The sequence below is a fragment of the Vipera ursinii genome, assembly GCF_947247035.1.
Source record: "Vipera ursinii genome assembly, chromosome: 6".
NCBI lineage: Eukaryota > Metazoa > Chordata > Lepidosauria > Squamata > Viperidae > Vipera > Vipera ursinii.
Genome location: NC_139515.1, coordinates 75,756,219 through 75,768,066, shown reverse-complemented (window position 1 = coordinate 75,768,066; position 11,848 = coordinate 75,756,219). Strand labels below are relative to the sequence as shown.

Here is an 11,848-nt window from a genome sequence, read left to right as displayed (position 1 = left end):
TCTTTAGACACTGCCCCTCATATTTTAAGGATCAGAGAGACTCAGCCATCAATCTCAGCAGAAAAAGCTTGGTCCAGCCTTGTGTACTGTGTGAGCAGGTGAGCTGGTCAATTCCATTCAGTTCTTGACTAGCCTCTAAATGTTCTCACAAATACAGTGCACAATGAATCTTACAGAAATGTCTTTGAAGAGACACCAAATATGATGTGGGCTGCACCAATCTGGATGAGCATTGGATGGCAGTAAAGAGTTACAGTTTATCATATGTCTGCTGTCTTCGAAGTTTTGTAGCTCAGAGTTCGTAGCTCTGAGGATAGTATCTTGTTCCCATTTCTACCCTATGTGACAGATCGGTTGTTTTCACGCATCACCAGAAAGTCCCAATAATTTTGCAAATCTAGTGATAGAGGGTCATTACATGTGCTAATTCCCTCCTGCTTTTAAACTAATTAAACTTATGATATCAGCCTAATTCTCATGCTTTTCGCATTAATGTGTCTGTTTTCATAGTTTACTGTCCACCAGTTTTTTACCTGAGGGGAACCCCAAAACAGCAAACAATGCAGCAGAAAACAATATAATACAAAATGTCAGGATAATGATCAATACTACTGTGTGCCTGACCTAAATTCTCTCTTTTAATCAGACTGTCCTGTGTAATAGGATTTGGGGTTCAATATATTTCATATTTTCATGGTGATGGGAAAACACTAGAAGACAGGAAATAAATTGGATTCAAAGAGCAGAGCAGGGAATATAGTAGACAGCACAAGACAAAGCCTCTCATGAAATTGGGAGCTGAGGATTCTTTGGAGGGATTCAAAAGTCAGGAGGTTTGTTTAAAGTTGTGAAATGGTGATGCCATGCTGCTTTAATAAAAAAAAAAAGACTTAAAGTTGGCTAGTTCTGGGCGCTGAAAGGACAGATTGATGCATCGTGTCCCCAGAAATTAGAGTAATCCTGGCTGATTTTATCTCAGCCCAGTTCCTTAAATCTGCAGCTGCTTCTGCTATATGAAGGGATTAAAAGGCCGGCAGTGGATTATGTATATCCTGTGGCTTTTGCTGTTTACGGAGTTCCTCTTCTTGTCTGCCATTCCTACAGGGCATGGACACTAGCCTCTCTCTGATATCCTTCATAGCTATGGAGCAGAGATTCTAATCCAATCCAGAAGATTCTCGTGGTTCTCTCCGGAAGCTGTTGCCCATCTGAAAAAAAGGAAGAAGAGACACAAGGATAAAAGTGTGAAGGGTTAGATGCTTCTACTTCTACCCTGATTCAAGTTTCATCCCAGCAAACCATGATATTCGAGACTCATTTTCTGGAGCCAGGAACAACTTAAAAGGAAAGAAATGGGGTAAACATTCTGATTTTGCTGCTGATAATTTGGACACAGAGGATGCTCCTGTGGCTTTTTTTCTCATTCAGCTGCCTTCTGCCCTTCTCAAGGCCCCAGATGAAAATACCATTTGAAACGTAAGTGGCCTACATTTTTTCAATGTGTTTCTGTTATTTATACTGTTTAGCTCTTCACCCTTTAAAATCTCTCAGTCCTGCTATTTTATACCCCATCTCCTAACCAGGCCTTTTGCTCAACACCCACATTTCATGTTGTATAATATAAATTCCATTTTTGTAGCAGGATTTCTTCCATATATGTACATTCTCAATTCTTGAACATGAGTGGACTTCTCAGTCCCCTTTTGACTTGTTTTCTGCCCCTATCTCAAAATGGCCATTAGAGTTGATGCAAACATTTTACTCGAAATTATTCTTTATCTTATTAAAACCACCATTTTAGTTGAAGAACAGCTGGCACAAGTTTCTCTGTCATTTTGAAGGTTGCAACTTGACCAACTCAAGAAAAGAAAAAAACTTGCTTGTATAGAATTGCTGAACTATGTTACACTAAAATAGCACAGGAAGAGAATTAAGTCTGGTAAGGTGAGGAGAATTAAGGGAAGCACATTATAGACCCCCACATTCAACCTATAGTCACAAGTTGTGTTAAAATGTTAGGTATGAATCAGGGAACCACAAACTGATAGCCAGGGGTCTATTTTTGAACCACCAATAACCAGGTTGAGATAGGCTACCAAAAGCACTGGAATTGATGAGAGTTTTGCATCTTTTTGAGTGTATGTTTTCTATGTCTATTCTGTTGAAGCATTTACTTTTTCTTCTTCTTTTCTCTTTGTTTCTTCCTGGCTGGATTCTTTTCTTCTTCTGAATCTTTACTTCAAGTGAGGGCAATGGCTTAAAAAACTTTTTCCTCACACTAGTCTGAGGGAATGAAACAAATGTTTTTTCTCTCAGCAGTTTTCTCAGCGGCTGTCTACCTTTCTGTTTTCCTCTTCAGTTGTCTCCTGGGCTTTGGATCTGTTGAGGCAGCGACTTCCTCATGAGGCCTCTGATAACATTGCTCCCAAACAGACATCTTGTCTTCCTTCCATTCTGACAAGTTACCATGAAGTTCTCTTCATCTTATCCCCAACCCATGAGTGATACAGGCTTATTCTGCCCACGGTGGTACCAGCATTAAAAGTATTCTTAGAAACAGCTTCAAACTGTGCAGAAATATGTCGGAATTTGTTACTCTTTGCGTTGGAGGGAGGTTGGTGGCAGCAACTGGGAACAGAAGCAGGATGACTAGCAATGGAGGCAGCAAATGGTCTGGCAGTATAGTTTTTGGCAGACTCAAACATGGATGGATATCACTATAGCGCAGTGGCTCCCTATCTTTTCTATACCCCACACCCCTAGAACGCTTCTGATATATTGTCGTACCCATTACAAAAGTTCAAAATAATGGCAACGAACTATGCATATGCACTATAATTTTGAAAACCCAAATTTTCGCACCCCCCTGGAATATCATCTCGCTCCCTCAGGAGGTGCGAGCACCCCAGGTTGGGAACCCTTGCTATAGCGGGAAAGGGCTTTGGGCCACTCATTCTTTCTCAACCCAACACACCTCACAGGGTTGTTGTTGTGGAGAAAAAAGAGGAAGAAGGGGCATTCTATAAGTTTGTTGCCTCGAGTTATTGATAAAACAATAAAGGAGGGATAAAAATTTAATTAATAAATAAGAAAGGCAGTCACAGTTATCTCACTGGATCATTAGTAATAAAAGTCATATTTCCCAGAACAAAAAACAAATTGTTGATTCTTTAAAAAAAAATCCTGAATATGTGGAATTGTGACAGTGATTGTAGCATAACCATGTAGAAAGCATTGCACTGTTATGAGGCAAATTCTGCCCCTTTCATCCTTGGGTGCAATGTGCACACAAATATACAAGGTGCAGAGCTGACCACACAACAGTGCAGTGTTGATTTCATCTTGATATAATAATAATAATAATAATAATAATAATAATAATAATAATAATAATAATAATGATGATGATGATGATGATGATGATGATGATGATGATGATGATGGAAGGGACTTGGAGATCATCTAGTCCAACCCCTGCTCAGGTAGGAAACCCTATACCATTTCAGACAAATGGCTGTCCAGTCTCTTCTTAAAGACTTCCAGTGTTGGAGCATTCACCGCTTCTGGAGGCAGGTTGTTCCACTGGTTAATTGTTCTAACTGTCAGGAAGTTTCTCCTTAGTTCTAGGTTGCTTCTCTCCTTGATTAGTTTCCTTCCATTGCTTTTTGTCCTGCCTTTCGAGTGTAGCTTGACTCCCTCTTCTTTATTTTATTTATTTATTTTTATTTTAATCCCATTTATATCCCGCCCTTCTCCGAAGACTCAGGGCGGCTTACAATCTAAGCACAGTGGCAGCCCCTGAGTTATTGGAACACTGCTATCATGTCACCCCTCGTCCTTCTTTTCATTAAACTAGACATACCCAATTCTAGCAACTGTTCCTTATATGTTTTAGCCTCCAGACCTCTGATCATCTTTGTTACTCTTCTCTGTACTCTTTCTAGAGTCTCAACATTTTTTTTACATCGTGGTGACCAAAACTGGATGCAGTATTCTAAGTGTGGCCTTACCAAGGCTTTGTAAAGTGGTATTAATACTTCACGTGATCTTAATTCTATCCCTCTGTTAATGCAGCATAGGACTGTGTTGGCTTTTCTGGCAGCTGCAGCACACTGCTGGCTCATATTTAAGTGATTGCCCACTAGGACTCTGAGATCCCTCTCATGTCATTCCACATATGTCAGCCTTTCCTTTCCCTTCCCCCCAGCCCTCCATTATCCCTGCATCTGAGCCCAGACATCCAACAGCCTGATGACACTTAGGCCTGTTTCTTTTTCTTTTAAATAGGTAGATAATTGTTCACAAAAATTAGTGGCCTAATAAGAAGAAAAAGGATCACATCCTTCCCACACCTATATCCTTCCAGCTCACTTTCTCCTTCTCTCTCTATTCCTAGTGCAAAGACAGGCAATTTTTGTGGCCTTTTCCTCTGTGCACTTTCTGAGGGCTTTGGACTGGCAGAGTGTTGTTAACTGAAATTTCTGTGCTGCCAACTAATTTAGAATTTGCAGGATGGAAACAAAAGCAGAAGGACATTAAAAGGCATGCAGAGACTAAAACAAACAGTGTCATGTTTATTTAAATTGTCCCCATTAATTAACTTACAGCAGTGTTTCCCCAACCTTGACAACTTGTAATCCTCACATGTTCAAATGGCCAAGGTTGAAAAACACTGACCTATACCGGTAGCATCAGCGGTCCCTCCTCCATTAGTCACACTGAGCTGAGCGGCAAGGACAGATTCCGGAACTACACTCACAAACCATTTGGCTTTGTTGGGCAAGATTCATAGCCCTGAAATCTCTCTTTCCTCTCTTCTACCCCCAGAGTAGCTTGGTTTAGTCCAGGGGTAGGCAACCTTGGCTCTTTTATGACTCGTGAACATCAACTCCCAGAATTCCTGAGCTGGCTCAGGAATTCTGGGAGTTGAAGTCCGCAAGTCATAAAAGAGCCAAGGTTGCCTACTCATGGTTTAGGCATTAGCAAATGGAAGTTAGATATTAATGGGGATTAAGTGTCTAGCAAGCTCTGAGTGCTTGCTATGACAAAGGAGGGAAATACTTACCGTATCTGATTGGTGTTATTGCTGGAAGTTTTTTATCTCACAGTTTACAAGGATAAATAGGAAGAGCTAACTTCTCTACGCAGCCTCTCAGGGGCATGATGACATCAATGGGGTTGCTGGGTGAGGGCATTTGAAGAGAAGTTGAAATGGATGAAAAATAATAAATACAACTTCCTTATCTCATGATAATTAGATCAGAAACCTACAGAACATGTCAAACTGATCTTGTAAGAAAAATAATATTTTCTTTTTGTATATGTGTGCTAGTGAATATTGAAGGAAGACAGGAACAATTAGGAGGGAAGTATTATGGGATTTATTAAAATTGAAGGATAGCTTCCAAGAATAAAATTTTAAGAAGAACAAGAGATTAAAAATCTTATGAAGCCTGGAAACATTAACCGGCATCCTACTGTGCCATTGGGCCATTTAAATCTCAATCAAGTCAAAGCATTCAAGCAACCTGTTATATCAAGGATTACAAATCTGTAGCACAAATCACATGATGTAGATTTCTCCTATTGAAACTGTACCTCTCCACCCTTTTCTCTGAAAAATGTGAAAACTTGGACAAACAAATGGAACTGCACAGCTTTCCCATTGTTTCCTACATTTTCTATTCCTGCTCACACAGGCGTCATAAATGTCTCCATTGAGACTAGAATTCTGATTGGTATAAATTCATGAGTCCTGCTGGTAACAACAGAAAGAAGCGGTTCTTTTCTTATTAAATGTAGGTGCTTTTCACCTATTTTTGAGGCAGCATGAAATTGCTCTCCCCATTCTCAGCTCTTATGTTGCCTTTACTATGCCTTCTCCAGGTCATGGCTTAAAAGTGCATCCTGATTGGTGGATGTATCACTTATTATAGGCAAGGTTTTCACATCCACCAATCAGGGCATCACAGCAAGAACAGAGTGGGTCTCACTTCAGACTGTTTCTGATTTCTATAGGATGGCTTGCCTGCCCCTCCTCCCACATCTCTTTGGGGTAGCTACCCAGTTAAAATAAAGTAAAATAAAGAAAATGTGGGAAGAGATTTGTCAGCCCCACTAGACAGACCCGACTAGGAAATCAACTCCCCAAGAAAGCTAAAACTACTTTGACTGAGATTGTCTAAAATAACAGAAACTTACAAGTCTGCTGGCATTTGTACCATGTACTCCAAATCCTCCTCCTCCTCCTCCTCCTCCTCCTCCTTAGGATGTAACTATGTGAGCCACTTCTAAATGCTATCTGAACATTCTAGGCTTAAAAATGTATTAGCTCCTTTTGTAACAGTCTTTTTTTTATTCCTCATCAAGATCATCTTTCTTACTTTCTACAGAAGAAGTCCAGAGAGGAGGAATATAGGTCCTACCCTAACTTTGTGGCTAGATAAGTCCTGAAGAGTAAATGACTTGAAAATTATTATTATTATTATTATTATTATTATTATTATTATTATTATTATTATTATTATTATTATTTATTAAATTTTTATACCGCCCTTCTCCCAAAGGACTCAGGGCGGTGTACAGGGCAATAAATATCAAAATGTAAATACAAAAGTTAAAAAAGAGTTAAAAAGAATTAAATAATTATGCCCAATATAATACAATAATAAAACTGTGTTAAAACTAAATCCAGCCCCAAACCCATCAGACCAGGCCAGATTGTTCAAATAAATAAGTTTTTAAATCGCGCCGGAAGGAGCGAAGGTCGGGAGCCATCCGGAGCTCAACCGGCAAGCGGTTCCACAGGTCTGGTGCGCCCACAGAGAACGCCCTCCCCCTGGGGGCCACCAATCGACATTCCTTGATCGGAGGCACCCTGAGGAGGCCCTCTCTGTGGGAGCGCACTGGACGGAGGGAAGTTGAAGCCGGCAGCAGGTGCTGCCGTAGGTAATCTGGACCCATGCCATGTAGGGCTTTGTAGGTCATAACCAGCACCTTGAATCTCACCCGGAGGGCAACTGGCAGCCAATGCAGCTCGCGGAGCAGAGGTGTAACATGGGAGTATCGGGAGACCCCCCAACACAAAAATATAGCTGATAGGCAACCAGTCTCTTAAGTTCAGGATGATTGAAACTGAACAACACAGGAAAATTGGCAAGCAAGCAGTAAAAGATTAATTCAACATCTGCCATCTTCAAGTTATTGCAATGAGGGAAAGTGAGGCAGTAGATCTGGAACAGAGTTTCACCCCCCCAAAATCCTTATAGTCTCTGTTCTGAAGATATTTTTAAAAAGTCTTTGAAAACCTCAGGCCTTGGGTAGGCATGGGTGATGCCCCCCCCTTATGTGATTTTGTATGTTAGTTTCCCTTCTGGACATACATTGTTCTCTTCTTTATTGATTGATCTTACTGTTTTTTAACGTTACACACTGCCCACAGTCTTTATGAAGTTGAGTAACCTTGCAGAAAAAGAGGTAATGACACAAACTGATGCCATTTCAGATCACTGTATTTTTAAAGCCAAAGAGTGCTAAATTGCCCTTTCTTTCTTTCTTTCTTTCTTTCTTTCTTTCTTTCTTTCTTTCTTTCTTTCTTTCTTTCTTTCTTTCTTTCTTCCTTCCTTCCTTCCTTCCTTCCTTCCTTCCTTCCTTCCTTCCTTCCTTCCTTCCTTCCTTCCTTCCTTCCTTCTTCTTCTTCTTTCTTTCTTTCTTTCTTTCTTTCTTTCTTTCTTTCTTTCTTTCTTTCTTTCTTTCCTAATAAAATAGTGGAAGAGTGGTCGTTTTCAGATAACAGTTAAGGTGGAATTGTGCATGGATGTCCCTTCTTCATCCAATAAAAGCTTGGTTTTCCTTTCCTTTCCTTTCCTGTGCTATTGTCAGCCAGAAGAGAAGCTGATTTCAAAAATAGGAGTGTGATCAATATGAATGAATAAATAATGGTGAGGAAAGGACTGGGGGAGAAATGGCTCCCGTGGAGGCAGGCTACAGACCACAGGGAGACGTGCATGCCTGCATCACTTGACACTCTTAAAACACACTCTAATCACACCCAGAGCAGCTGACTTTGCCTGCAAGATAAAGGGTGCCAAACTGTTAGAGATTACGCATATCTTGAATAAGGTCAGCATAAGTGGAGAAATCCTATTTTTATACTGGTATGCTTGGTGACAACATAAGATTGTTTCATTCATAAGCTGGGGATGAAAAGATGTGTGTGAACCAGGGTTATTATCTATATTAGATCATAACTGATTCTGACAGTAATTTGAGTCATTAGCTCTTCAAAGTACAAAATACCGAAGTAGTTATGAGTCACTGTGGACCAGCACGTCTTTTAAAAAAGAGCTTTTTTTTTTACAAAAATTGATTAAAAAAAATAGGAAATCACAACAAAACCAATTGGATCAGGATTAAGAAGTACTATTTTTTTTATTATTATTATTTTTAATTCCATTTATATCCCGCCCTTCTCCGAAGACTCAGGGCGGCTTACAAGCTTAGCAGATATCACTAAGATATCAATTAGGATTGATTTTTCTCATTTCTTGATTACACAAATAGAGCAAGAACATGCTCTAAATAATGTGATGTAACTGAAACTAGAGCGAAACTTTTGAGGAGTTCAATGGTTTTAGGTTGTGAGACTGATATGAAATAATTCTTTTTGAGCTGAATGGTATTGTTTAACAAAGAAAAAATGTCCCTGGAGAAAACTGAAGACATAAGGGAAATCTAGTTTGGTGTTCATCTTAAGTGCAGATGGTGAAAACAGGAATGTTTAGAGAGAACATTTATCCTTACATGGTACACAGATAATTAAAACAGTGTTAAAGGCTTTAGTATATATGAGGCACCAATTGCAATTCTAAACACATTGCATGCTTCCCTGTCTAGAGCTGAGTTAAAGTAGTAATTTTCTGTCCAGACTCCTATTGAATTAAATAGGCACAAGTATCTATAAAATATAGAATAAATCTTTATCCATAAAACCAGTTTATTTATTTTATTTATTTAGATTTATATACCGCCCTTTCCCGAAGGACTCAGGGCGATTTACAGGATATTTAAAAGAAAATCAATACAAAAGTTAAAAACAAATTAAAAAAGATTAAATGAGACCCTGAGAAAAATAAAAACCCAGTTAAAATTAAAAATTAAAAAAAATTCTCAGTTGTACACACCAAGTTCTACTAACATGGATTGATAGAAGATATATTCTTCATTAGGTGCTCAAGCCTCAGAATACCCAGTACAATTAGAGCTAAGATATTAATTCACCCCACACATAGTAAATCATGTGCAAACAGTTTAATCTGGACTTTCATTACTGTCCTACCTGGAGAAGCTAAAACATGTGCAAGAGTTTAGCTGAAATGTTTATAATAATTTTAATCAGCTCTCACAAACCAGATTGTACCAGCTAATTATTATCCCTCGGGTGAAGAACACATACATAATAGCAACCATGCTAACTTAATTAAACGGACCAATTTAGGACTCTCATAAATGTTTGCAACTTATATTGTAGCAAAGCTTTATTGATGGATGGTGACTGAAATACTCAGACAACTTCTTGTCCTCCTCAGTTGCTATCTTGCAGAGACTAAGTGTCAGAATCCATTTATATCACATTTCATAATTGTATAGGTAGAACAACGTGCTATTACTGGGGATTCTGCCATCTCTCCGAGGGGGGGGGAGAGGATGGTTACTAAAGCGATTTTCAAACAACAGGGGATGTTTTAACGGGGGAAGGGAGGGGGACAGACAGATATGGTTTGTGTCTTCATTTACAACTGAAAAAGGGAAGCAATAACCATAAAACCAAGGAGAGTTCCCTTTCCCATGGAAGAACCTGACACCTAGCAACTGACGACAGCCTGACCAAATGGATGAGGGGAGGGGCTGGAATGGGAATGGTTTATATAGGATTGAAATGTAACTTTTCTCAGATTCCGTCTTGTATTCCCACAATCAATTCCTTCCTAGTAAACATTTTCCTTTTGGACTAAACTTGCATCCAAGAGTTCTTATTTCCTAAGATGTGGATTGAGGTGGGTCCTGATAGTAGACGGAATCTGCTTTAAGAGTCAACCTGGAAGGGAAAACCTTACCGGGGGACTTTGCAACAAATACAAATGTCTGGCGACGAAGCAAGAGAGGAGGGAAGCCCCATGGAGGGGGAGTCTTCCCCCCAAATGGAATCCCAGAGACAATGGGAAACTGAAGCAGCATATTCCCCCGGGGAAGAAGCGGTGGAGCAATACGACCGAAAACCCCGGTGGTCGATGGGCGTTGGAAGGAAAAGTGAGTGGGAAAAGGCTTCAGGAGAAAAGGCCCTGAGGCGTAGTAACCACCAACCGGAATGGAGGCAAGAGATGGAGAGTTCCCTGCATGCCAGCGAGGAGGAGCGGATCCTGGAAAAGGCCATTGATCTGATGAAAGCAACCCTGAGTTCACTGAGGGAGGAGAGAGCTGAAAATCGCAACCGAGGCAGCGCCTGGGGACGCAACTGGAAAGGTAACGGAGGGGATCCAACACCTGAAACCCCGGGGCCATCCAATGGAACAGGAATTGCTGCCTCAGCAGTACCCCCCCCCAGAACCACAGATGGGGACCAGGATGAGGAGCGATACCGGCCACGGTGCAGACAACGCTCCAGCCAAAGACTCCCGCCCCTGGAAGTCAAATTCAAGGGGGAGCCATCACGACTGGGATTTTTCCTAACCCAAGTCCTCAGCTACATGGAAGAGTATGGACGGGACATCCCCAGTGACAAAACACGCATCCGAATTGTGCAATCTGCCCTGGACGGGATGGCTGCAGACTGGGTGGTGAACTTGCATGACTCCAACGCCCCAGAACTCAACGACTTCAACCGATTCATGTCATCTTTGAGGCGACGGTTCGAGGATCCTTTGGCTGACCGTAAGGCCCGGGAGAGAATCAAAACGGTGAGGCAGGGCAGGCGAGCAGTGGCTGATTATACCCAAGAATTCCGAGCCATTGCCAGCAAGCTGAACTGGCCAGAAGACATCCTCCTTAGCCATTTCAAAGACGGTCTGAACTACGACCTGTACGATGCTTGCCTGCCTCGAGGAGACCCACCCCACCTCGACGACTGGTACATCCTGGCGGAGGAAGTGGAAATAGACCTACTGAAGAGACACCGCAGAGGAAAACCATGGGGCCGCCTGCCACCCGAGCAAACACGCGAGGGGGAAAAACCACCAGCCACAGCCAAAAAATCAACAAGTTGTTTCAACTGCGGGAGAGAGGGCCACCGTGCTGCAGAATGTCGTTCAAAAGCCCCCCCCCCGAAAACCAGAGGCATCATCCTCCAAGAAGCCGGGGAAGCCCCAAGGCAACACAAAAGAATCTTCCATGAAGGGGACAGAGGCTGTAGAGTCCACAATTCCTGCCAGGAACTGGGACTGGACTCCGGCCTGCACCGCAGGGACGGTGGACAACTCGGAAGACAGCTCAGAGGGAGAACCATTGGTAAGTGGACCCCTTCCACCCATACTTAAGACAGTGACTATATTAGCTTCCCCTATGCCTGAAGCAGCCAAAATAAAAGCTCTGATAGACTCTGGGTGCATCCGCTGCCTTATCAGCCCAACGCTGGTGGAGAGATTGAGCATCCCAGTGAGGAGGCTAAAACATCCAATCTCTTTTAGTCAATTAGATGGGACAATAGCAGGGGGAGGACCAGCCACCCTAGCCACTTTACCAATCCACCTATCACTGGGGCCCCATGAGGAGGACATAACGTTTATAGTGGCCCCAGGCATGGAATGCCCAATGATCCTAGGACTGGAATGGCTGAAGAAATGGAACCCCGGGA

General features: G+C 41.7%; 1 protein-coding gene across 1 annotated transcript in view; it reads left to right on the top strand.

Annotated features, from left to right (window-relative positions):
• Positions 1–1,399: 1,399 nt before the first annotated feature.
• Positions 1,400–11,848, top strand: part of CACNA2D4 (calcium voltage-gated channel auxiliary subunit alpha2delta 4) — a gene marked incomplete at both ends in the record, with an annotated part of 176,079 nt that continues 165,630 nt past the window's right edge. Inside the window, one exon of the mRNA XM_083365389.1 lies at positions 1,400–1,476. Within this exon, the coding sequence (XP_083221515.1) occupies positions 1,400–1,476 (77 nt within the window). The remainder of the gene's footprint in view (positions 1,477–11,848) is intronic.